The following is a 26,880-nucleotide window of genomic DNA, read 5'->3' as shown; positions in this document are numbered from 1 at the left end:
ATAGGAGACCCGTAGTATTATCGGTCTAGCTGTTTTTCGTAGTTGCGATAGCCTAATTGCGAGGGAGAGTGCTTTCTTAATACCAGCTTGAGAGGTGATATTGGCCTGTAACAACGATGAACGGCGGCGCTGCCCAGCCCTGCGCAGAGATCGATTGAATGACTGTAACCCATTCCCGGTTTCTAGGCTGGACTCTTTTCGGGTTCCCACGCCTTTCTGCGCCTGTAATAACCATACCGCTTGCAATAACGCCCATCATAAAGCCTGTCTCGTCGAAGTTGTGGATATCACCTGATCGGATGCCATACTTCGCGATTGTGTTCGCTACAAGTCGAAACCACGCGTTTATAGCGACTAGATCTTCGCATTTGGCCCTCTGGTAGTCATATCTGCGAAAGAAACGCGTCTTAAGCTCTGGTTGCCGCTTGATAAAATTCCCTGCCTAGCGCTTACCGATAGGTGACGCGTCGCGGTCGACGCGCAATAGATTGGCTATTTCTTTAACACCACTAATCCGAGGTGAAAACCCTCGCGAATCTAGATTAATTATATACTTGACTAGCTTCTGTTCTTTAAGATCGGATAGTTTCCGCGAATTGGCTATGATATCGCTTCGAGACTGTATGCCCTGTCGACGGCGGCCTAGCTTCTTCCTACATACCTGGTAGATCTGGGCTGCGCGTCGCACGCTTAGCTCTGGGTCTTTTTGAAGGGCTTGAAGGGCTAGATTGATACTAGCCTCATCATTTGGGACTGGCATGCTTGGTTGTTGGGGATCAATTGATCAAATGATGATAGTGTGGGAGGATCGATTTGTGGGACATTCGCTTGTCTGGGACATTCGCTTATCAATCACGTTATATAATAATAATAAATTATACGCCCTTACGGGTGCCTCTAGCTAGCTAACTAGGCTATCTAGGCTATATAATCCTAAGGAAAAATTAAGTAAAAACCTTAGCACTGTCCTATATAATATACATGCATATATTATCACAGTTGGCAGTGTATTATCTAATATCTCACCGTACACATGCCTATACAGGGACTTTTATGGAGGCTTGGCGCGCAAGGCGATTGAGCTTGCCAGGTTCATGTACGTTGCTCTGGTGCCACACTTAGCAATGCGGTCCGCTAAATAAGAACACCCCTCCACGTGGCCTAGCAGTTTAGCGCAACTGCAGAGGTCTCATGTGGCAGGAACGTGCTCCGTATCCTCATAATCCTTCAGTGTCATGCTACGGGCGCGCACTAGTCCTGTACTGGTACTGCATTCAGTGTACCATTGTGCAGCGAATGTACTCCGTACTTGGGGGGAGTGAACATGTTGTGCGTGCTTGTTGAGTGTGCTTGCTGCTCGAGCTTGTGTGTGCCTCAGGCCACCGCAGGGCCCATCTGCAGATCTGCCGTCAGCTAGCATCTGTCCTTCTTCATCACCACTTTCTTCCAGCTAAGAACCTCTTTTTCCGTGGCCTTTGATGGAACAAAGTTAGAGCCTGACACAAGCATGAGCTGGAGGGGGCAAGATAGGACACGGAAACTTCGCCAGCTGTCGGTATTGGCCGCCCTATGTGACACTTGGTGCATAGTCTAGCATACAGTTCACGAGGAAATTTCAACGATGGAGTAAAAGCATACATGTAGACTAACATAACAGTAACCATATCGATCAACATACCCTGTTCGCACGCGCACCTATTCATTCTTATCTCCAGCGGCCTCCACCTCGTCCGCCCCGTCCTCCGACTTCACCTTGACTAGTCGGGACCCCTTAGCCACAATCTTGGCCAGCTCAGTGATGCTGCTAGTGTTCCACATGACCAGCAGTGGCAGGTTGACTTGCAAGTAGGCACCAATCCAGTTTCTCAACTCGACACCGACCAGCGAGTCCAGCCCGTACGAGTCCAGACTTCGCGCAGGGATCATGTCATTCGCGTCTGTGGCGAGGATGGTTGCCAGCTGGTTGACGATGGCCTGGGAGACCACGTCCACGGCCTCCTGGAAGGTCGTCGCGGCCTGAAGCGCCAGACCGACATCGTCAGCACCGCGACCGGCCGTCTTGCCGCCGGCTTGGTTCTCCGATCCAAAGAGCTGGGCAAGCCTCCTGTCCTGAGCCCAGCGCGCCTCACCGAGCTCGCGCTCCGTACCATTGGGCAGGATGCCGAGCGATGACTGCGTGTAGACCGTCTCGTGTTGAACAACATCGTTGAGATGGGACAAGAACTCGTCCATGCTAACGCTACCAAGTCCGTTCTTTCGAAGGGTCATGGCAACCTCTGGATTCTCACTCACGTAGCCGGCTTCGACAATGGCCCCGATGTTTAGCGCGTAGGCAGGCAGGCCTAAGCGGCGGCGGTAGCGAGCCATGCCATCCTGGAAAGCGTTCGCCGAAGAGTAGTTGCCGGCTCCAACGGTGCCCAGCAATGATACTACCGACGATAGCATAATGAAGAAATCCAAATCAGCGGGCAGAACCTTGTGCAGGTTCCACGTGCCTTGAATCTTGGGGAGGGTAACCTTTTTCCACTGCTCAAAGGTCATGTCTTCCAGTAAGACATCATGCAGGATCATGGCAGCCTGGAATAAACCGCGGATTGGGGGCATGGTCTTCTGAATCGCGGCCACGGATTCCTGCAACTGGTCCTCTGAAGTCACGTCGCACTTTTCGACACGGACTGTGATTCCCTCTGATGCCAGTCTGTCCAGGAAGTTCAGAGTATCCGGGTCGGACCTACCGGTCCTCGAGAAGATGACGATATGGCGAGCTCCCGCACCAGCAGTCCAGTCGACGATTTGTCTACCCAGGCCCCCCAGGCCTCCGACGACAATGTAGGTCGCTTCTGGGTTGAGCTGAGCGGGTTTAGGCTTTGGTGGGACAACCTGTATTAAAAGGAAATGCCAGTCAGCGTGTGTCTCCTTAGTAGGGTTTCCTAGAGCGACTATGCGTCGCCCTGTTCTCATTTCATGTACTCACCTGGACCTTGACCTCTGGCTCCACGGTCAAGATGACTTTACCCGTGTGCTTGCCAGCTTGAATCAGACGGAACGCAGCTGCCATTTCCGAGATGGAGTACTTGGTCAATTGCACGTGCCGCACGATTCTATCGGTAAAGAGCTTCATCGCTTCCCCCATGAGCTGGGCTGCCAGCTCCGTCTTCGTCGCGAGAATATGCGCAAAGTCAACGTAGGCGAACGTGATGTTATCCAGCAGGAACTGCATGGGCATGAGGGCATCTTCCATGAGATCCTTGCGCCCAATCTCGACGAACCGACCATGGCCTGCCACTGTATTGCATGACTCGCGGAACATTTCTCCCCCGAGAGAATTGAGGACCACATCCACTCCGTGGCCGTTCGTCATGGCGCGGATATGATGGCGGAAAGCAGTGGAACGGCTCGAGAAGATATGATCGCGCGGAATGTTGAACTCGGTGTTAAGCAGCTCCACCTTCGCCTCGTTTCCGCATGTCACAAAGATCTCGGCGCCGAGATACTGTGCAAGGATAATGGATGCTTGCCCGACCGCGCCGGCAGCCGAGTGGATAAGGATACTCTCCCCCTTTTGTAGCTTCCCAAGAGTAATCAGGCTGTAGTAGACAGTACTCCAGACAAGGGGTATCGAAGCCGCCTCCGCAAAGTCCATGTCCTCAGGTATCAATTGGCAGCACGAGCCGTGCACCACGGGATAGTTAGTGAATGACTGCGAGTATAAAGCGCAGACGCGATCTCCGGCCTTGAATTTGCTAGTCATGTTGGCGCCAACCTCGAGCACAACACCGCTGCAGTCATTGTTCATCTTGGTGATGCCCTCCAACTGGCCCGAGGCAATCAGCACATCCTTAAAGTTGACGCTAGCAGCGCAAAGCTGCAGTCGTAGACAGTCAGGATCCAGCGGCCCGGAGATCGTCGGGTTGTCTGCCCAGCGAATGGTGTCGAGCACACCGGTAATGCCCAGCTCCGCCGACATTGCTCTGCCGTTGATGAATGGGCCTTCTTCCGAAGAAGACCTACCCAGATCCCGGCTAACGTACTCATCGAAGCTGGGCTCCGAACGCATGCGGTAGACGTAGAGCTGGCTATCCCTGTCCAAGAATTCAAGCTCAACGTCGTCGACGTGAACGTTCATGTCAGCTGTCGGGCTGTTCAAGATGGTTGTCAGGGCTTCAATGCCCGTCTCCAACCCGCCTTCGAGCTCGAGAGTAGCCAGGCGTACAGAGGCGTATTCAAAACGCACCGATCGGACGAACCCGTAGACCCACTCGCCGCTAGGTCGCTGTTCTTTGTCCTTGGCCGTGAGCGTTACGAACACGACGAGCTTGGAGTTGGCGACCCTAGCCTTGAGCGCATTGAAGAGCGGGTCATCCAAGTCCCAGGCCACACGCTCGACGAAGTCGGGCATGATGATGCTCACCTTGTCTCCAGAGACAGATGCGGAGGCAACACAAGCCTCCACTGAACGGTCCCAGAGCTTCTTCTGAAGCTGGTCCGTGAAGCTGGCGTAAAGACCCTCTCCAGCAGCGGAAACAATGTCAACATCCAGAGCCGCTGCCGAAGAGGCCTGGGGCGGGGTTTCAACCACAAAGACATTGATGGAGCCTCCCTCTTCGACAGGCCAGTCCTCGAAGATGGGTCCGTTGTGGATAAAGCCATTGCTGGTAAGCTTCTCCTTCCACTGGGGCACGGTAAGCATAGGCGAGAGGGTCCGACCCTCGTTGACCCCGGCCCACCAACCAGCGAGCGAGCCGAAAATAAGACCGTAGTGGTGAAGATCCCGAGTAGGCTCCATAAGGATCAGCTTGCCGCCAGGGCGAAGCAGCGACTTGACGTTTTCCAGGACAACATCGAGACAAGGGGTAGCATGGAGAACATTGGAAGCGATGAGAACATCGTAGCTGTTGGGCGCAAAGCTATTGTCCTCGGCTGATTTCTCGACGTCCAAAGTCTTGTACTGGACAATACCTTCAAATTCGGAGAGCAGCTCCCGTGCGGAAGGAAAAAATCCTGGCGAGATATCGGTGAAATCGTAACTAGACGCTAGCACTCTGTTCGGGGCTTGCAGAGCCTGCAGGATGGGTAAGGTGGCTGATCCGGTGCCGGCGCCGACCTCGATGATCTTCATGTTGGGATCCATACGGCCTAGCTCACCCATGTACGCGGCAATCTGCGCAATGGTGCGAGGGTTGCCACCCTGGTTGTAGAGATTGCTCAGCTGGCTGTCTTCGTTCAGGATGGACAGGGCATGAGTAGTTCCGCGCAGGATGTCTCCCAAGCTGGCCCCCAAACGCCGTGCGATCCGTGCAGGAAGGCTGTCATCTACCTCTGCCATCTTTAGGGAGACTGGGTCAGGCTCCTCGTTGGCGACCGTCTTCATCCAATTGTACCAGGCGCGCTGGTACCCTTCGGCTACCTCTTCTTCCGGTGTGGAGGCCAGGGCTTGCTTGACGTACTTGATGGTCAGTGCATCCAAGCCCTTGACAGTCTCCAGGATAGGCGCGTGATTGAGCGACTTCTGGCAGATGTCGTCCATGTGTTTCTGCGTGGTCTTTGGCATGTAGGTTACCCAGTCTGGAACATGGCATAGTTCTCGTCTCCCAGCCTTGCCGATGGACACGTTTGGCAACTTGGTCGCAATCACGCCCGAGGCCTGCACGACCATGTTATCCTCCTTGCCCTTCTCAAAAACGCCAACGTCAAAGGTAAGCACTTGCTCGGTGAGTTTGGCGTGACACGTCACCTCCTGAACCGAGTCTTGCTCGACCACAACCATCTTCTCGATGAAAGTGGGCACAACAGGGGACGTCTCCTTGCCTTCGTAGATGAGGAGACCGATCATGCCGTGGTACAGGACGGCGTCCATGACACCAGGGTGGATGGTGTAGTTCGCACCATTGGCACCGGCACTGGGACCGGGCACAAACGAACAGTCTGCGATGCACGCACGGGGGGCGAGCTTGACACTGGTCAGTTTGTCAAAGGGCGCGGACCAGTTGATGCCAATGTCTCTTGCCCGGTGGTAGAATTGCTTGGCCGAGACATGTTGGGCGTGCGGTGGCAGAGTGACCCGGGTAGGGACCATACCGTCGTCCCGTGTGGCAGACTCTGACTTGTGAACAACCTGCAGGAGACCGCGGCAATGCTCGGTCCAGACATCGTCTGCGGATGTGCTGAAGACACGGAACTCTTGCCACAGTGGGGACGACTTTCTCGCTGACAGTACCTGGGGCCGGAGCGACAGGCTGATCTCCAAGTCTGGTTTGTTTTGTTCCATGACCAGCGCCTGTGACAAGACGACGTTGCGCAGGATAAAGCGGTCAATCGTGGCTTGGGGAGTACGCATAGCCGTGTCTTGGCGTGCCGCCTGGAAGACCATGGCGAGGTATGCCGTAGCTGGGAGAATCGTCTGTCCCTGGATGATGTGGCCGCTCAGCCAGGGGATATCTGCCAGATTGAGGTAGCAACGCCATCTGGGCTCGTTGGGGTTGTTGTCATGAATAAGCGTGCCTAGAAGCTCATGGGGAACGAACTGACGATGTTTGTACGCCCGGGACACTCGACTCTCGTGCCAGTGCGTCTTGGCGCGGTCAAACGGATAAGGGGGAAGATCCGACAGGGGTTCAGGGGCCGTTTCGAATCCGGCATTGGCTCTCCAGAAGGCGACGGGAGAGCGTTCATAATATAGGGACCGGAGCATAGCCAACAGGCGAAGCTGAGCATCCTCGCCGCGCTTTAGAGATCCAGCATATTGAATCTTGGCCGCCTCCCCGCTGAAAGTCCTGACGGTCTGCTTGATCGGGCCTTCCAGCTGAAAGTGAGATCCCAGCTCAAGCAGCAAGTCGACCTTGCGCGTGCCACCTTCCCCCACGCACGTCTTCTTCAAAGCGTCAGTGAAGCGAACAGGCGAGACCAGATTATACACCCAGTAGTCCCGGTCGATAGGCTTATCTCGGACATCCTCACCCGTGACAGAGGAGACCATGCCGATGTCAGATATAGGCACGCTGTCGGATATATCCTTAAGAGCCTCGTGGTATTTGCTAGCAATTTGGAGCATCTGCGGCGAGTGGTAGGCAGCTCCTCCGGTACGGAGAAGTCGATTCCAGATATCTTGCTCGTCGAGGATCTGTTTCAGGGAGCTGATAACCTCTTCGTCGCCAGATACCGTCACGCTCGAAGGACTGTTGAAGCAGGCAATAGCGATTTTGCTGGAAGCAGAAGTAGCGAGCTGGTCGATATATTGCTTTACAGTCGTCGCCGATGCCCCGATGGCGATCATGGCGCCGGCCTTGCCCTTGTTCTCCTTCCTTAGTTCACTAGTCAGCCGACCACGGTGATAGGCTACCGTAATAGCATCTTCAAACAAGATAGCTTTGGCGCAGTAAGCAGCCGCAATTTCTCCGCTAGAGTGGCCTGCCACAGCGGTCGGGATAACCCCCAGATCTTTCAGCGTATCAACGAGAGAGATTTGAACCGCTGTGGAAATTGGCTGGGCGATACAAGGATCCTCCATTCGACTCTCCGAGGGCTCCCTGAGCAGCTCCTCAAACAGGTCCCACGAGCTTCCGCATGCCCGCAGGCATACAGCTGCCCGCTTCATACTATCCGTGAAAACTGGCCATGTGCCCAGAAGGCTCCGGCCCATTTGAGGATACTGAGCACCTTGGCCGCTGAAGACGAAGCCGATGCGAGGCGTCGTCTGTTGGCTGACACGGGGAATGGATTCGGTGGACAGTTTCGTAAGCTGCGCCGTCAAGTCACCCAAGTCAGAGGCAACAATTCCGACCCTGTTCTCCATGACAGACCTCCTACTCAGGGTGTAGGCAAGGCGGCCCAGCAGTGTGTCAGCGTCAGCCGAATCCGCCCGGTCCTCAAGATACTTGGCCAAATTGGATGCCATCTGTTGGCACGACTTCTCGCTGGCCGCGCTGAGAACAAAGAGCCGTTCTTTGACCCTGGGCACACCTCCAGGGACACCATGACCATTGGTGGCTGGAATTCCCTCGATCTGGCTCATTGTCTTCACCGGGGCAGCATCCGCAGCGTCTATGACGACGTGGCAGTTGGTTCCACCGTAGCCGAAGCTGTTGACCGAAATTCTCTTGAGCGGCCTAGTCTCGAGAGTTGTTGCGATCCTGATCTTGAGGCTGTCCAGGTCAATGTCCGGGTTCGCTTGCTCGAAGTTGGCCTGCGGCGGAATCATATTGTTTTCGAGCATCAGGACAGCCTTGATAAGACCAGTGAGACCGGCTGCGCTCTCCGTGTGACCAATGTTGGCCTTAATAGAGCCGATAGGCAGCGGCGAGTCCGACTTGCGAGCAGCACCGAGGACCTTGCCAATCGCCCGGGCCTCGATAGGATCGCCAACTGAGGTGCCCGTGCCGTGGGCCTCGACGTAATCTGCGTACGGCTCCAGGCCGACCTGGGCGTAGGCCCTCTCAATAGCAGCAGCTTGCGCCGCTGCACTTGGAACAGTGATTCCGTTTGTCTTACCGTCCTGGTTAGATGCCGAGTTTCGGATGATAGCGCGGACTGAATGACCTTGCTTTTCGGCCTGGGAAAGGGGCATAAGGACGACCCCCGAGCACCCTTCACCTCTGCCGTAGCCACCGGCCCCCTTAGCGCGGCTGTCGAATGAGTAGGACTTTCCAGACTTGGAGAACATGCTATACTTATTTTGATAACCATATCGCTGCGGATCGAGCAGGAGATTCACGCCCGCCACGAAGCACTTCTCTGTCTCTCCCATACGAAGACTTTGTACGGCTTGATGGAGGGCTACCATGCTAGCTGAGCAGCCGCTGTCGATGGTGAAGCTAGGGCCTTGGAGGTTGAAACAGTAAGAAACTCGGTTAGAAGTGATAGCCGCCCCAACACCGGCGGCCTGATAAACGGGCGGGAAGTCGATATCTCTCAGGAGCATCTCCTGGTAGTCCGAAGTCCACTGGCCAACGTAGACACCAGTGTTGGACCCTGATATTTGTTCCATGGTAAGGCCAGCATTTTCAAAAGCTTCATAAGCAATCTCGAGAACCAGTCTCTGTTGAGGGTCCATGGCCTACAATGGCGAGCCAAATATTTTTAGTCAGATACGTTCCACGCTGGTCCATGGCCGCATTGGGATGGGAAGGGAAGAGGGGGTTTACGCACGGATGCCTCCAATGGGTTGATACCAAAGAAGGAAGCATCAAAGGCTTTGATATCACCTTTCAAGAAATGTCCACCGTCTGTACTTGTCTGAAAAATAGGTCAGTCATTTCTGCATTGTGTGTAGCGCCGAGGCCGGACTGTCAAACTGGTCCCAACGTCTAGTGTAAGATGTTCTTACCCTTCCAGGCTTGCCTTCGGCAGATGGATCACGGAAACCCTCTTGGTTGAATCGATCCTTGGGCGTCTTTGACCACGCTGAACCACCCTTGGTAAGTAGCTCCCACAGCTTTTGCGTGTCTGATGCGTCTCCGGAGAGCCGGCAGCTCATGCCCACCACGGCGATAGGCTCGTAGTTCCCTCCATTGGGTTCTGCTGGAGAGTGCCCATTGACAGGTGCACTGCCATTCACAACTGTACTGCCATTTGGGACAGGCCCGGGGCCAATGGAGCCCATAATGCCTGGTAGAGTCTGGGGAAGTGTATGGACAGTCAAGATGCGAAAGAGACCTGTTTGCCTCGCTTGGTAGAGTCTAGGGAAATTTATGGACAGTCAAGATGCAAAAGAGACCTGTTTGCCTCGGAACTTGATGCGGAAAGAATGATTATGAAGATGAACGGGTCTCTCCCGCCTCTCCATTTCACCATGCGCATCCACAAAGACGACACCATGTTATATTGGGGAGAAATCTTGGACTGGCGGGATTTGGTGGATTCGTTGGATTCGTAGGATTGCTTATGCAGCTGGCTCCACGAATCGGATGGCTCGAGCGCCAGGTCGATAAGGTTCTTCTGATACGAGCCTTGGGGTTTGTCCCTGTCAGAGAGGTGACAATGCTCACTTGCATGAACCCATGATGCTTGTTGAAAACGTGTAATGGCCACGCCCACCCGTTGCGCCAAGGGCAAAAGACATTGATCGAATGACGAGCGATCAATACAGGCGTAATAGCTACTTACAGGGGTTACGAGGGACCAGGTCGTAACAGCACGAGTGCGAGGCTTCGGATCCTGCGACACTAGCCTGGGGGGGGGGGGGGGGTGTTCCTTCGGATGAAATCCACATGCCTACGGTGGGATATTAGATAACACACTACTAACTACATCAACCACCAATTACACACATATACCGTTGGAATAGCCTTAATATTTAAGATACCATTTCGCACGAATATTATTAATTATTTAGGTACATATTATTAAGACTTTTTAGCGACTTCGATACTTAAATTTCTTAATAATAATACGATTACTAATAATAATAATAATAATAATAATAATAATAAGGCTATATTAAAATCTACGCTTATAAGGAATTTTTTATTTAAGAACCCTGTTATATTTAAAGACTATATTTATAATTTTATATATTTATTATTAATATATTGTAAATAGCCTTAACGTGATTGATAAGCGAATGTCCCAGACAAGCGAATGTCCCACAAATCGCAACACCACGAACAAGATCGTCAATTAACACACAAAAGATCATTCAATTAGTTCAAACTAATCGCTATGCGCATCTCTAGATGCCTCTATCTTAGCCTGACATGTTCGTGAATTATGGCCGGCCTTCCCGCACGCACTACAATGCCTTATACCTAGCTGCACCGACCTTACCCGACCACCTCTCCTTGACCATTCAGCTGCTACTTACGAATCTATATCCTTCTGATTAATCAATGCTTGACCTTCCTTTACTGTCATAGTCCCTCCATTCCGTAGGCGGGTCTTTTTCTCCCTCCGGCGCCGGCTAAGGATGTGGTTAGCATCTCGAAGATCCCGGACCTCCATCCTCAGTAACGCCATCTCGTGCTGATGTGCCTTTAAACCCTTAGTCATTAACATTATAGTATTAATTATTGATGCTGGGGAGCTACTCTTGTGTCTCTTGATTCGCTGTTTAAGGTAGGTAGACTGAGATTCAGTCTCCTTGATTGTCTTGGGGGTCTTTGAGACCTAAGGGTTAGGAAGCTCTGGAGTCCCCTCGGGAGGCGTTGGAGTGTGTAGCTTCACATCTAGCTTTGAGATCACATATTCCGTATCTAGAGGGGCAAGTCCAGCTCCTCTAAAGCCTCCCTTGATATTGCTTTCGGTCATTGTGGCTCGGAATGCCGCGTGGAAGGCATAAAGGAACTCAGTCTTTGAAACGTGTGTTATAGAGCATTTGATTAGATGCTCGATTTCTCGACCGTATGCCTTTTTGAGCGGCCCAAAGCAGCCCACATCGAGAGGCTGGAGTAGGTGAGACGAATGAGGAGGCATGCAGAGCGAGATAATCTTATTCTCCTTGCAATATGCCTCGAACTCGGCAGAGTGGTGGCTTTCATGCCCGTCGAGGATCAGAAGACGATAGGCACCATTCGATCGCTTCTCTGTATGTTGATTGAAGTGCTTTAGCCATAGGAGACCCGTAGCATTATCGGTCCAGCCGTTTTTCGTAGTTGCGATAGCCCAATTGCGAGGGAGAGTGCTTTCTTGATACCAGCTTGAGAGGTGATATTGGCCTATAATAACGATGAACGGCGGCGCTGCCTAGCCCTACGCAGAGATCGATTGAATGACTATAACCTATTCCTGGTTTCTAGGCTGGACTCTTTTCGGGTTCCTACGCCTTTCTGCGCCTGTAACAACCATACCGCTTGCAATAACGCCCATCATAAAGCCTGTCTCGTCGAAGTTGTGGATATCACCTGATCGGATGCCATACTTCGCGATTGTGTTCGCTACAAGTCGAAACCACGCGTTTATAGCGACTGGATCTTCGCATTTGGCCCTCTGGTAGTCATATCTGCGAAAGAAACGCGTCTTAAGCTCTGGTTGCCGCTTGATAAAATTCCCTGCCCAGCGCTTACCGACAGGTGACGCGTCGCGGTCGACGCGCAATAGATTGGCTATTTCTTTAACACCACTGATCTAAGGTGAAAACCCTCGCGAATCTAGATCAATTATATACTTGACTAGCTTCTGTTCTTCAAGATCGGATAGTTTCCGCGAATTGGCCATGATATCGCTTCGAGACTGTATGCCCTGTCGACGGCGGCCTAGCTTCTTCCTACACACCTGGTAGATCTGGGCTGCGCGTCGCACGCTTAGCTCTGGGTCTTTTTGAAGGGCTTGAAGGGCTAGATTGATACTAGCCTCATCATTTGGGACTGGCATGCTTGGTTGTTGGGGATCAATTGATCAAATGATGATAGTGTGGGAGGATCGATTTGTGGGACATTCGCTTGTCTGGGACATTCGCTTATCAATCACGTTATATAATTCTTATATATTCTATATAAAAAATACGCACTATTATCGCGAAGCCTATTATTATAAAATTACAATAAATTTTTTTTTATCATAGGATTCATTTTTATAGTAAGGGCGGCGATTTATATGAGGCTATAGGGACGAATATATAAAGGTACGTGTATATATTAATATACTTGGCAGTGTGTTATCTCATTTCCCACCGTACACGCCCGCCCCCTCTTCCCAATAATCGCCTCCACACCAGCTACAAGGGTACGGTTTTCGGCAATATGCTGAGCGGAAGAACAAGACAGTGTCCGTCAAATGGGCATTTGAGAACAATCCCGAGCACATTCCCCAAGGCTGGATACAATCAATCTGACGACCATCCTTCTTTTCTTTGAAAGCTGCTGTCGAGCTGTCCAACGCCCGTGCTTTGTGCATGTTTTCGTTTGTTGGCAGAAGTGAGACTCGACTATTAACAGTGTTGCATTGCAGACGCCTTTCCAGCTGCCAGGCGCAACATGGACGGTCACAATGGCATCGAAGCCTTGCTGTGCAGGGCCGCGTCCCGTGTCCTCAAAAGGGATGAATCTGAGGTTGAGGCACAGAAATCTCTCGTCGAACAAGGCGGTGATATGCTGTCAGGAGTTTTCTTTGCTGGGCAATGTAGGGAATTCGGTCTCCTGGTCGACGTGGCACATGCCTCCAGTATGTCTCTGCGTGACATAGCACGGCAGCTGGTGGAGATCAACCCGGAGCTGCTGCAATTGAGCACTAAAGCCGACCCCAAGTCTGTCGCAGTCCCAAACACTCAGCTCCAGAGCCTGTACCGTACCTTTGGGTCGGCACAGGGCTTCATATTGGATGTTGAGGCCCCCATCTCGCTCCACGATGCTAATCGCATGCTGGAGAGACTGGTCAGGATCCATGTAATTCTTGGGGCTTCCCTCGAGTCTGAACAAGAGATTGCCTATGTCCTGTCAGACACCACACCATCTCTGTCAACGACTCTGGTGCCATACGAATCCGACGAGAAAGCCATCGCCCAAGTGAAAAACCTTGAGGAGGAGGCTGCAAGGACAAGGCCAAGCCCACATGCTCTCAGCGTCCTCTTGTTTGGACAAGAATCCCGGATCAGGAAACTCGGACTCGTGGCACACAGCGCCGCTGTGGACGCCCACTCATGGCACGTTCTTCTACGAGATATCCAGGCATATACAATCCAATCTCATGACTTGAGTGCCCCGTCTTACACCTTCTCCGACTGGGTGGAGAGAGCGAATCAGGGCACGCGAAAGAAAGCCGAGTCTGTTATCGGGACTGAGCCCTCCTTGCCCTCAGGGTCACCGCCACCGTCGCCCCCTTTGTCGCTGCCGAAAGATCAATCCTTGCCGCAAACCGGCGTCGCCTCATCTCACACCTTCAGTTTGAGCTTGGAATTGACGGAGGCACTCGATAGTGAGGCATGCCACCGAGCATTGCGCACAGAGATTCACGATCTGATATTCGCATCCTTGTCCTCCTCCTTTGGAGGCCAATTGCCAAGCCCAGCGAGACACGTCGAGATCAGGGATGGTCGGCCCTACGAGGAGAATGACGCGTGGGCCGGTGTGATTGGTTGCTTTGACGAGCTTGTTGACATAGTCTATCACTGCACTGGAGAGGAGGAAGATATGGTCTATACGTGCCGCAACGCGAAAGATTCGAGGCGATGTTCATCCTCGAGCTCTACCCACCACGACCATTTCCACGACTCCAATATCATCTTCGACTCAACTCGGCTCAGGAGACAGCAGGACGTCACAATCAACAAAGCGATACAGTCGACTGACCAAGTGCCCGGGCGCCGTGCTGCCGAGGTCCTCGCACACTCCATTGGCGGGCTCTACCTGGCTCCTTTCTGGATCGATGCAAGACTAAGCTTTTTGGTCGTGTGCGGTATCACATCCGGAGCAGAAATGGATCTCAAGCGCCATTCTGAAAAGTTCGTCAGCCATCTACAAGACTTGGTCGCAACGTTGACCAGCTGTCCCCGACCTTTGCCCACCCTCTCCGATTTCCCCTATGTCTCATATGACTATCCATCTCTGGACCACCTTTTCGAGCATCAATTGCTCCGCATCACCCCAAATCCTGTCGCCGACATTTGTAACATCTATCCATGCACGGCTATACAGGACAACATGCTCATGGGCAATTCCCTGGACAAGGGAGCATACATATGCAGCTTCACTGCCAGAGCCACCATGTCAGGCGCTGTCGCATCTTTCGACGCTGCGAAATGGGCCATGGCATGGAACAAAGTCGTCGAGAAGCACTCGTCCCTCAGGACTGTGTTCGTCGAGAGCAAAAGTCGCCTGGGCCACTTTGACCAGATCGTGCTCAGGAAAGTGGCCCCGCCGGTCGATATCATCACTTCAGGGGTTCTTGAGCCAGTGCAGGTTGAATTTCAACCGTTTGAGGTACCGCATCATCTGGGCATTATCCAGGAAGGCCCTGGACGGTGTCTTATTGTGCTGACCATGTCCCACGCCATCACCGATGGCCACTCTGCGGAAGTCATTCTCAACGACCTGAGCGCCTCTGCTATGGGTCGCCTAGGCGCCGTTGAGAAGTCGTTCTCCTACGCCGAGTACGCCCTTAGCGAGTCCCGATTGGGAAAGGCACATAGTGTCTCGGAGCTTTATTGGCAGGAATACCTCTCAAGGACGCAGGCAACACTCCTCCCAGTCACGCGGGAGAAGGCTGGACTACACGATTTCCAAAGCATACATTCCATCATGCCCGTCAAATTAGTATCCATGGACCGGCTATGTCGACGGCACAAAATCAATTTGGCCAGTGTCTGCCAGGTCGCTTGGGGAGTGGTGCTGCGAAGTTACCTCGGCGTCAACGACGTGTGCTTCTCGTACATATCCTCCCTGCGAAACAAGCCCATAAAGGGCATCATGACGGCTATTGGCCCGCTCATTACCACACTTCTTTGCTCTACGAACTTGGACGGGGACATGAATATCCTGGACGCTATTAGGGGTATCGAATCTGACTACGCAGATAGTCTGTCCCATGAGGCAGAGCTCTCCAGCACCACTTCTGTTCGTCGTTGGAGCAATACCGTCATGTCATTCCGTCGCAAACTTGTGCAGGCTGATGGACAGCTTCATGGCTTCGGTTACAAGCTCATCAAAGGCACCAGCCCTACAAACGTAAGTGCAGATCCTCCGAGCATCCAAAGACCGACGGCTAACTCGGGCCAGTATGATGTTTCACTTGTAGTTTCAGCGGGTCAATCCGACATGGAGATTACGCTGGATTACTGGGCATCTCGGATGGACAGAGAATACGCCCAGCAACTTCTTGACAGCTTTCAGGAGGCTATCCACTCCATCTTTCGAGACATCGGCACCAGCGTGTCCAGACTCGAGTTGATCAGCCAAGCTCAGAAGCAGCGGATCTTGAAGAGAAATTCTCGTGTTCCTGAGGCTCTGAACCGATGCGTCCATGAGCTCATCAATGAGCGTATCCAAGAGCAGCCATCGGCTGTTGCCATTGACGCTTGGGATGGCAGCTTGACATACAAGGAGTTGGAAGAATGCTACTCCCACCTCACTCAGCATTTATTGAATATTGGTGTCAAACCAGAAGTCCCAGTGGGGATCTGCATGGACAAGTCCAAGATCGCGCCAGTCGCCATGCTTGCCATTCTCCAGGCGGGCGGAGCTGTTGTTCCCATCGGGGTACAGGAACCAATTGCTCGTGTCCGGTCTATTCTTGCCGACTCGTCCCCGGTGGCTGTGATCACGGATGAGAAGCAAGGCAGCCGTCTTTCTGGACTGGGTATACCGATTCTGAACATAGTTGATATTATGGCGGACGAGTCACCAATTATTCCATCATCAGCAGCGACGACGGCAGCGGCAGCAGCAACAACGACAACAACACCGACAACAACAACAACAACAACAACAACATCGACATCAACAAACACACAAGAGTCGCGGCCCGAGCCGGAGAACACCGCATGGATCTTCTACACGTCTGGCTCCACTGGGAAACCAAAGGGTGTATTGGTACAGCATCAAGCCCTGGCAACTAGCATGATCGCTCATGGCGTTGCGCTGAACCTTTCACCGGGGGATAGGGTACTCCAATTCGCGGCGCACACGTTTGACGTTTCCCTGTCCGAACTGTTCACCACGCTCATTTACGGCGGTTGTGTCTGTATACCCAATGAGACGGATCGCTTTAACGACCTAGTAGGTTCAGTGCTTCGTCTACAGACAAATGTTCTCTCCCTCACCTCGAGCATGGCATCGACTATTCGACCCGAGGACGTCCCAGGGGTACGAAAACTGATTCTGTTTGGGGAAGAAGTCAAAGCAAGCGTATTAGAAGCCTGGCTGGGAAAGGCAGACATCTTCAATGCCTATGGTCCAACCGAGAGCTCTATATTTGCTAGTGTCAGCAAACCGCTGGAGAGCGTGGCAGACCGGTCGAACATTGGTTTCCCCATGAACGTTAACTTTTGGGTCACCGATCCGCAGAACCCCGGACGGCTATGTGGTCCCGGAGTTCCGGGTGAGCTATTGATCGAGGGGCCACTGCTCGCCCGGGGCTATCTCAACGACGAAGCCAAGACATCTACTGCTTTCGTCCGTGATCCAGCATTTGCATCGTTATTGGGACTGTATCCTGGGAGACGTTTCTACCGAACAGGAGATATCGTGCGTCAAGAGGGCGATTCATCCATGAGCTACATTGGCAGACGAGACACGCAACTCAAGATTCACGGCCAACGACTGGATGTGACCGAGGTCGAGCACTGGATTATAGAACTCCTGGATGTTGTCATTCGGGCCGTGGTGGACCTTGTGCCCGCCGTTAGGAACGATTCCACGTTGCATGCAGGAGGTGTCGTCCTGTTTGCTGCGGTCGAGTTCTCCAAACGGTCCGCGGCCCATGCCCCCTCAGGGACTGGAGATATTCTCCCGGCATCGGATGAGCTTCGCGAGGAAATCAACTTGCTGCGGAATGCATTGCAAGAAAAGCTACCCTCCTATATGATCCCCACCTTCTTCATTCCTTTCGGACGTATACCCCTAACGGCGTCGGCCAAGACGGACCGCGGAATGGTTCGCCGGTTGATTGGCGAGCTGAACACGACCGCTCTCCAGGAGTACATGTACGTCTGCGAGGACTCAAGCGACAATGACCAGCTGCTGCTCACGGAGACTGGGCAAATGCTCAAGGCTCTGTGGGCAGCTGTTCTCAACGTAAGCAGCTCATCAATCAGAGCGAGCGACCACTTTCTTTATAGAGGAGGAGACTCTCTCCTAGCTATAAAGTTGGTTGATATGGCTCGACGGGAGCACATCCACATAACGGTCAAGGATGTGTTGGAGTTCCCAAGACTTCAAGACCTGGCCAGAGTTCTCGACGAACGTAACGCAGCTGGTAAGGCTCTTGTGGACCCTGCTCAGGATGGAAAAGAGAGCGACCCCCCCCCTTTCTCTCTCTGGCAGCCATCCTGGGGCGATACGGGGTCGGACCTGGCAGATATTGCCACCCAGTGTGGCCTCAGTACTGGAGACGTTGAGGATGTCTACCCGTGCACCTCATTACAGCAGAGCATGTTGGCTGCCACGGAGCAACGTCCGACAGCGTACCGTGTCCGTCTAGTCTTTGCCATCGCGGATTCTATCGATATCACACGCTTCCGAGAGATGTGGAACGTCATGGCGCAACGGAACCCCGTCATGCGAACTCACATATTACTTGGGCACCGCTCAGGACCGTTGCAGGTGCTGTCCAAGAAGGCTCCCACATGGCAGGCCCACGAAGATTTGGACAAGTATGTTGCAGAGGACCAAGCGCGCCCCATGGGCGTAGGACAGCCGCTCGTTCGTTTTGCTTTGGTGCACCAACAGGCGAAGGGTGTTTCTTATTTTGTGTGGACCGCGCATCACTCGGTCTACGACGGCTGGAGCTCCCAGCTCATCTATAGGCAACTGGCGGCTCTCTATCTCGGTGACAAACTGCCTCCTTCCGTCCCTTTCACAAGGTTCATTGCGTACCTACAGCGCAGAAAAGAGTTCGATAGGATCAAGACGGCCTCCTACTGGCGCGAACAGCTTGGAGGAGATACCCCGTCCGCCTTTCCTGCCATGTCGGCTGCTTTCTACCAACCAAAGCCTACCGCCTTGCTTCGCTCCGAGATTGACACGTCGGTGTACGATCCTTCGAGGTCTGAGCTGTCACTTGCTGACGTCCTGAGGGCTGCTTGGGCCATGACCCTAGTCCAGTACCTGGGCACCAGCGACGTGGTCTTTGGCGCAATTCTTTCCGGACGAAACGCCCCCGTCACGGAGATCACGGAGCTGATTGCGCCCACCATCACCACTGTGCCGGTTCGAGTGCAGGTCGATCGGGCCTCGACCGTGGCTGCTTATCTTGCAAAGATACGGTCCCAGGCGATAGAGATGATACCATTTGAGCATACGGGATTGCAAGAGATCAAACAACTTGGTCCTGATCTCGGACCCGTCACGGATATCAAACATGCTCTTGTCATCGAACCCCCCTATGCTCGGGATGGAGAGGGCGCCACTGAATTTCCCGGCTTGCAGCTGGTGCGCACGGATGTGAACGCGTTTGACACATTTGCTCTCACCATTCAGTGTCAGCTCCCAAGCCAGCAAGGGGGCCCGGTCAAGCTCGAGACTCGTTACGACAGTCACATTGTAAGCGAGGCACAGGTGGCGGTGCTTCTTGGACAGCTGGGACACTGGGTTTCGCAGTTCCTCGACGAGACGAATCACCAGAGGCAGCTGCGCAGCCTGGAGGAGATTACCTCAACCGATCTAGCCCAAATCAAGAAACAGAATGCGAGGATACCCGTGCGAGATTTGACCTGCTTGCATCACCTGATCAGGGATGTAGCCCAAGAACAGCCCGATTCGCCGGCGGTGTGTGCCTGGGACGGCAACTTCACCTACAAGGAACTTTGGGCCCACGCGAGGAGACTTGCGCAGCATCTTTCCAGCCTCGGAATCCGGCCCGAGTCCAGCGTGGTAGTTTGTATGGATAAGTCCAGGTGGACTGTCGTGACGATCCTCGCCATCCTGGAAGCGGGTGGTGTCGTTGTCATGCTACGCTCGACGTATCCTCTGGAACAAGCCAAAGCACTCATGGAGGATTGTCGAGCGGCTATCCTATTGACCAACGCAGGGCACACTGACCGGCTTGCTGGCGCAAGACCTGGAATCCACCTGGTGGAGGTGGATGAGGCTTTGCTGGCCAGCCTCCCAGACCCGAGCGTGGATGGACCCATATGCGCAAACCTTACCCCTGACCATGCCGCATGGATTGTGTACACATCGGGGAGCACAGGGCTACCAAAGGGATGCCTTCTGGTCCACGGCGGTCTTGCTACCAGTCTGCCGGCCCACGGAAGAGCAACACGTTGGCATAAGGGATCCCGCACCCTCCAGTTCGCATCTCACGAGTTCGATGTCACTCTGCAAGAAATCATGACGACACTCATCATGAAAGGATGCGTGTGCATTCCCTCGGAAGACCAACGCATCAACTCCCTTCCCCAGGCCATCAGGGACATGAATGTCAACCAGATGGTGCTGACCCCAACCGTGGCCTCCATGATCAATCCGGACGATGTGCCGTGCATAGCCCAGATTCAAGTCGCCGGCGAGCTGATCAAGCCCGGTGTCGTCGAGCGGTGGATCGATCACGCCGAGGTGGTGAATATCTACGGACCGTCCGAATGCTCCGTGTACTCGTCCTGCGGCCGGCCGATGCAGAGACTCGAAGACGCGCCCGTCATTGGATACCCGCTGGACAACTGCAACTTTTGGATCACGAGCACCACCGACCACAACCGCCTTTGTCCCATTGGCATCCCCGGCGAGCTTCTCGTGGAGAACTCTTGGCAGGCCCGGTGCTATCTCAACAACCCGGAGCTGACGGCGCAGTGCTTCGTGGTGGACCCCGGCTTCGTCAAGCAACTTGGCCTGGACGGGGATGGCGCCGGGAGGCGGATGTACCGGACCGGCGACATTATTCAGCAGAATCCCAACGGATCCTACACTTATATTGGCCGCATGGGGAACGAGGTCAAGTTCCGTGGGCACCGAGTAGATCTGGGCCGGATCGAGTACTGGATCGGCAAGCTCCTCGCTGGGGTGCAGACGATTGTGGTCGATCTGGTCGATCTCCAGGCTGGCAAGAAAGCGAATGATCTTGTCGCGGTGGTGGACTTCTCCGAAGACTGTGAACTGCTTGACGACCTTGATCCGACGGCGACGGAGGAGATCCATGGTGTCACCATTCTTGCCCCTTGCAGCAGAATTCAAAAGGCCCTGTGTAGCCTCAGGGATGGGTTAGCAGACAAACTGCCGAGCCACATGGTGCCGACGGCCTTTATGCCCTGGAAGAAGATCCCCCTGACATCGTCTGGCAAGACAGACAGGGGCGCTGTGCGTCAGCTACTGACGAATCTCGAGCCAGGCTCGTCCTTGTTACAGCGCTATCTGGCTAGTGAGGGCGTCAAGACAAGCCCTCAAACCAAGATTGGCAAGCAACTTCAACAGCTATGGGCCGATGTCCTCTCGATCGATGCCGACTCCATCGGTACCCGAGACCACTTTACGCGACTCGGCGGTGATTCCCTGGCCGCCATGAAACTTGTCGCATCGGCTCGTCAAGTCGGCCTTCGTTTGACCGTCGCCTCTATCTTTACGCACCCCGTACTGGAGGAGTGCTCTCGCATCCTGGAAGCCGAGCAGGAGGCCGGCCTCGTCGTCGAAGCCGCAGAGCAGAACGACCCTGCTCCTTTTGAATTGATGCCAGAGACGCCAGGCGGCCCTGCCGGGTTTGAGTCCCGACTGGCAGACTTTGCTTCTCAATGCCGGGTGGCTCCTCACCAGATTACAGATGTGTATCCTTGCACGCCTATGCAAGAAGCGCTCTTCGCCATCACCGCACGGCAGCCGACGGCCTATACATATCGCCAGGTGTTCCGAGCCAGGGAGCAGAAGCTTGACACTGCCAGGTTCCAGGCTGCATGGGAGGCGGTAGCCAGGACACTGCCCATCCTCCGCACTCGCATCGTGCTGGATCGCAACAGTGGCTTTCTCCAGGCAGTCGTTGACGAGCCCCTGGTGTGGCACATGGGTGGCGATCTGGACAGCTATCTTGCCGCAGACAAGGTCGCCAGCTTCGAACCGGGCAAGCCTCTTCTTCGCTGTGCTATCGTGGAGGAGCCGCGCTCGGGGGCCAAGTGCTTTGTCTTGACCACACACCACAGCATGTTTGACAAATGGAGTATGGAGAGGATCCTGTCCCGCTACCTCTACCCGGCCTTGTCCGGAAGTGAGCTGCCAAAGGCTGTCCCGTACCCGAGATTCATTCGCCACGTCCTAGACATTGACGTGGACGCTGCGTCACGATACTGGACCCAGACGTTGGCCGGCGTCGATGAGGATTCCTTTACCGACTTTCCCTCGCTCCCGTCTTCTCTTGGCTTCTATGAACCCAAGCCTACCTCGGTCCTGAAGCAGACCGTCCGTATAGGTGGGCCCGCCGTCGCGAGACTGCAAACGCCCTTCCCCAGTCTCCTCAGGGCCGCATGGGCCTTGACGGTAGCCCAGTATGCTGGCGTCCAAGACGTCGCGTTTGCGGTCAATCTTTCAGGCCGCTCGGCGCCCATAGCAGAGATCACAGAGCTCGTGGCACCCACGCTGACAACGGTCCCCGTACGGATCAACGTACACGGCCGGCAAAGGGTCCAGGACTTTTTGGACTGTGTTCACCGCCAGGGCATAGATATGATTCCATTCGAGCACGTGGGACTTCAGAGGATCAAAAGGCTCGTTCCCAATTTCAACCCGGCGGACCTCCGACACTTGTTCCTCGTACACACGGCAGCCGATGCGGCCCTGGACGAAGCGGCGCTTCGCATGTCCGTCTTTGAGGAGGTGCACATGAAGATGGAAGCGCTCGATAACTACCCCCTCGCCGTCCTGTGCAGATTGGATGAGCGCCAGGGGGCGGCGGAGGTGTCGGCTCGCTTCGATCAGGCCGTCATCCCCGACGTCCAGCTCCAGTCGGTGCTGCGACAGTTCGAGCACAACGTCTCCCAGCTTGCTGTACATGCCACCTCGGAGACGCAGGCGGTGGGAGACCTGGCTCTGATCAACCCATACGATCTGCAAAAGGTCGACGACTGGAATCTCACCGGCGAGTGGCCGTCCCTTGGTTGCGTCCATGACCTGGTCATCAAGACGGTTCGAACCAGCCCTGACGCCCCAGCGGTCAGCGCCAGGGACGGGGAACTCACCTATCAGCAGCTTGATCAAGCAGCCAGATGCCTCGCCCAGCTGCTGCTGGCAGAGGGGTGCGTTGGCACTGAAGTGGCCGTCGGGCTCTGCATGGACAAGTCCCGATGGGCCATGGTGGCCATACTTGCCATTCTTTACGCCGGCGGCGCCGTGGTGCCGCTGGGCGTGCAGCTGCCGCCGCAAAGAATCCGGTTCATCCTGCAAGACGCGTCCCCCGCCATGGTGCTCTGTGACGAGGACAAGGTGGATAGATTCCCGGCCTCGTTGGGGGCCAAACTCGTTACCGTCAACGAAGCAACACTCGCTTGCCTGAGCAAGTCATACGACGACGGCGATCCTGCTGTTCCCTCGAGGTCAGTCAGACCCGAGAACATGGCCTGGATCACGTACACGTCCGGCAGCACAGGGGTTCCCAAGGGCGTGACCCTGGAGCATCGAGGCCTATACAATGTCGTCCTAAGCAAGGGCGCCAACCAGAGCACGGGCCCCACGACACGCGTGTTCCAATTCGCTGCCTTTACCTTTGATGTCTCCATCAGCGACATCCTCATGGCCTGGACATGTGGGGGGACCGTATGCCTGCCTTCGGAGGAGGAGCGGATGAACGACCTTGTCGGGTCCCTGCAGCGACTCAGGGCCAACAGCGCAGCCCTCACGCCCAGCACGGCGGCGCTGATCCCCCCGGCCGAGGTCCCAGAGCTCAAGGTTCTGGCCCTGGGCGGTGAGGCCAGCAGCCCGGGCTTGGTGCAGAAGTGGCTTCTGGATTCGAATGTCACCCTGCTGATCAACGGCTACGGCCCGGCCGAGTGCTCCGTGACCAGCACCCAAAACTTGGGCTTGACAGACGCGAGCGAAGCCTGCGTCATTGGCAGACCCTTGCGCGGCACCCAGGCGTGGGTCGTGGACCCTCACAACTGCCACCGCCTTGTGCCCATCGGCGCCGTAGGGGAGCTTCTTCTCGAGGGCCCTCAGGTCGCGCGTGGCTATCGCAACGACCCGGTCAAGACCTCGGCCGCCTTCATCACGGATCCCGGCTTCACTGCAGACGTGGGCCCCCGCGGTTCAGGACGTCGCATGTATCGCAGTGGCGACCTGGTGCGATACGACGCCGATGGTAAGTTGACGATCCTGGGTAGAAGCGATTCGCAGATCAAGATTCGCGGCCAGCGCGTCGACCTTGGCGAGATTGAGTCGTCCATCCTGAAACTCATGCCCAAGGTCCGAATGGCTGTGGTGGAGTATCTGCCGATTGGTGACCATCAACGCGCACTCGTTGCCGCTCTTGAGTTCTTGGCTCCTGACGACGATGACGGCGACAGCGACAATGACAAGAGCGACATGGCACGTCAATCGGCATGGCTCAGGGATGCTCTGGCTCGGACATTGCCGGCCTACATGGTCCCGAGAGTGTATCTGCCGATGGACACGGTCCCCAAGAACGCCTCTGGAAAGGTCGACCGCAAAGCCGTCCGCCACTTCATGGTGGGCGAGGGCATCCAGCTCGCAGATACACAGTCTCAAAATGCCGCGCGACGTGGCAAGGTCGAGACCGACACTGAGGCCGTCCTCCGTACGCTATGGGCAGCCGTGCTCGGGGTCGAAGCAGAGACGATCGACCGGCACGATGACTTTTTCGGCCTCGGGGGTGACTCCATCAGCGCCATGAAACTCGTTGCTACTGCCAGGACGACGGGGGCTCTTGCTATTCGTGTGCTGGATATCTTTGAGAACCCAGTCTTGCTCAACATGGCCGTGGTCGCGAAAAGTCTCACTACACCATCGGCAATGGAAGCGGCTTTACCGCCCCCTTACCGTCCTTTCCAGCTGCTCGAAGGCGTAGACAAGAATGGAATCGACGCCTTCCTCGACGAGGTCATCTGCCCCGTGACCGGGACCGGAAAGGCATCGATCCAAGACGTCTTCCCGGCCCCTGACGCCGTTGCCTTCAACGCGGTAGGCGCATTGACCGCGGCTCAGGCAGAAGTGAATACCTTTGTCCTCGATACAGACCCCAGCCTCCATCTAGGTCGACTGCAGCAAAGCTGCATGCTACTAGCGCAGCATGTCGAAGCCTTCCGCACTACCTTTGCGTTTGATCTTGGCCGCAACAGAAGGCTTCTCCAGGTTATCTTGAAGTCCTATGAGCACAACGTGCCAGTGGTCAAGGCGGAGGGCTCGCTGGAGCGTGCCACCGAGCGCTTCGTCGAAGAGACCATGTGCCGTCAACCTCTTCGACTCGGCACACCCATGGTGCAAATGGCTATCCTGTGGCAAGAGGGGAGCAAAGCGACCCGCATACTATTACGCATGTCACACGCTATATACGACGGCATGTCTCTTCCCATCATCATGGATACGCTCCGCAAGCTGTACGACCAAGGGGACGCCTATGCGGAGCCGCCCTTGAGCTCCTTCGCCGCCTACGTCGCAGATCTATACCGGCAAACAAGTGACACAAGCTACAGTTACTGGCGCAGCGTACTTGAAGGGTCCACCATGCCTGCGCTTGTTCCAGAGACAGGGTCCGGCCAACTGACCCATATGCGCATGGCCGTCACCAAGGTCAAGGCGATACCACTGCCGACACCAAAGGGTGAGGGAATCACCACCTCCGCCATCATCAGCTGCGCATGGGCGCACGTACTGGCCCGGTTCACCGGGACGAGCGATGTGGTGTTTGGAGATACGATTTCGGGGAGAAACGTGGTCGACCCGTCCATCAGCGGTACCGTTGTCGGCTGCTGCGCAACCAACGTGCCGATGCGGATCAGGTTTGCCAATGGCTCTGGCGCCAAGCACTCGGCCCTCCAACTGCTAAAGCAAGTGCGAGATCAGCAGCGGAGTCGCATTCCCCATGAAGGTGTCGGGCCCCGCTCCATGATTCGACAGTGTACGGACTGGTCTCCAGCGACTCGCTTTACCTCCATCGTCAACCACCGACCAGCCAGGCCAGCGGCCCGATCCGCTAGCGGACAGATCGGTTTCCAAGTGAGCACCATCACTACGGAAAGGAACCCACTCACGACTTGGTACGATCTTGCCGTCCTCTCGCGCGAGAACGATGGCACTGTGGAGATGAGTCTGGGTTACTCGACAATGGCATTCCACCCGGACACGGGTCAGGCGTTGCTAGACGATCTTGTCCACACTGTTCGTATTCTTGTGGAGGCTTTGCCTTCTACCCTTGACCAAACTATCATCCATGGAACGCCGGCGATGCCAAGATCGGCCTCGGATGCAGCCATGTTGCGATCAGTAACGACTCCTCCTACACAGCAGCAGACGAATCCAAGCCAACGGGAAGGCAGACCAAGCAACGCCATGTCCACCAACAAAGCTGACGACACCATTCCCCATGTTCTCGATACAATCTGGTTCGCCACGTTTCCCTCTGAGCGCACAAGCGCGGGAACGATGCCGTCTGAGAAGCCGCCTACTCCAGAAGACATGCGGTACCTGCCGTTCTACCGGCTGGGAGGCGACTTGCTTGATGCCGCCCACTTCATTGCCTCGATACAACGCAGGATCAAGAGCGCCGAGGCGCATGTGAATGGGGACGCCGTTTCACATGCGCCGCAACAAACACAAGTCACGATCGACGACATCATTCAGCACCCTAGCCTTGTGGAATTTGCTAGTGCTTTGCATCAACAGCGACTTGTATTGGTATAATGTACATTTGCTTTCTCATGTAGTTACGGGAGCAGTGTCTGCCCTCGCTCTGTTGCATTACGTACGAGTAGTAGTATGGGTGTACTTTGATGAGTGTGGAACGCACGGGCCAGGGCCCCCCATGCAGAGTCTGCACCTTCAGACCTGCCACACCCTCAGATATCAGATAGATAGGATCATCAATATCATCAACCTTCAGGGAGCCTTTGGAGCAACCTACGTGACTCCCTTTCCCCCGCATCGTTGGTCTATAGCCTCTGGAACGACAATAGCACCATGTTCGACACACCTTTGCTGCTAGACCAGTATCAAGGGCAGGATGCTCAGAGCATACACACATCGTATCCACCATTGGATTCCCTTGTCGTGTTGTTCCGGCATCTGCCCAATGAAGGACCCCATGCGTCCGGGGGATGGCATCGCTGATAAGGTGTTGACCGGTTCTGGGTCGGATTGCATGTATTCCTGG

The 26,880-nt window shown here is 54.8% G+C and overlaps 2 protein-coding genes across 2 annotated transcripts; one reads left to right on the top strand and one right to left on the bottom strand.

Moving 5' to 3' along the window:
* Positions 1-1,695: 1,695 nt before the first annotated feature.
* J7T54_003397 (Lovastatin nonaketide synthase-like protein) lies at positions 1,696-9,598 on the bottom strand (the record flags this gene model as incomplete). The annotated part of the gene is made up of 3 exons (XM_051509576.1): positions 1,696-2,880; positions 2,975-9,052; positions 9,323-9,598. 3 exons carry the CDS (start codon positions 9,596-9,598, stop codon positions 1,696-1,698), a joined length of 7,539 nt encoding a protein of 2,512 aa, XP_051359474.1.
* A 3,307-nt stretch (positions 9,599-12,905) lies between these two features.
* J7T54_003396 (Nonribosomal peptide synthetase-like protein) lies at positions 12,906-26,411 on the top strand (the record flags this gene model as incomplete). The annotated part of the gene is made up of 1 exon (XM_051509575.1): positions 12,906-26,411. The coding sequence occupies one exon, from the start codon at positions 12,906-12,908 to the stop codon at positions 26,409-26,411; it is 13,506 nt and encodes a 4,501-aa protein (XP_051359473.1).
* Positions 26,412-26,880: the final 469 nt, after the last annotated feature.

Source organism: Emericellopsis cladophorae, assembly GCF_022114955.1.
Source record: "Emericellopsis cladophorae strain MUM 19.33 chromosome Unknown NODE_64_length_119800_cov_120_522489, whole genome shotgun sequence".
NCBI lineage: Eukaryota > Fungi > Ascomycota > Sordariomycetes > Hypocreales > Bionectriaceae > Emericellopsis > Emericellopsis cladophorae.
Note: the sequence above shows the minus strand (reverse complement) of the source record. Positions and strands in the feature narration are given on the sequence as shown.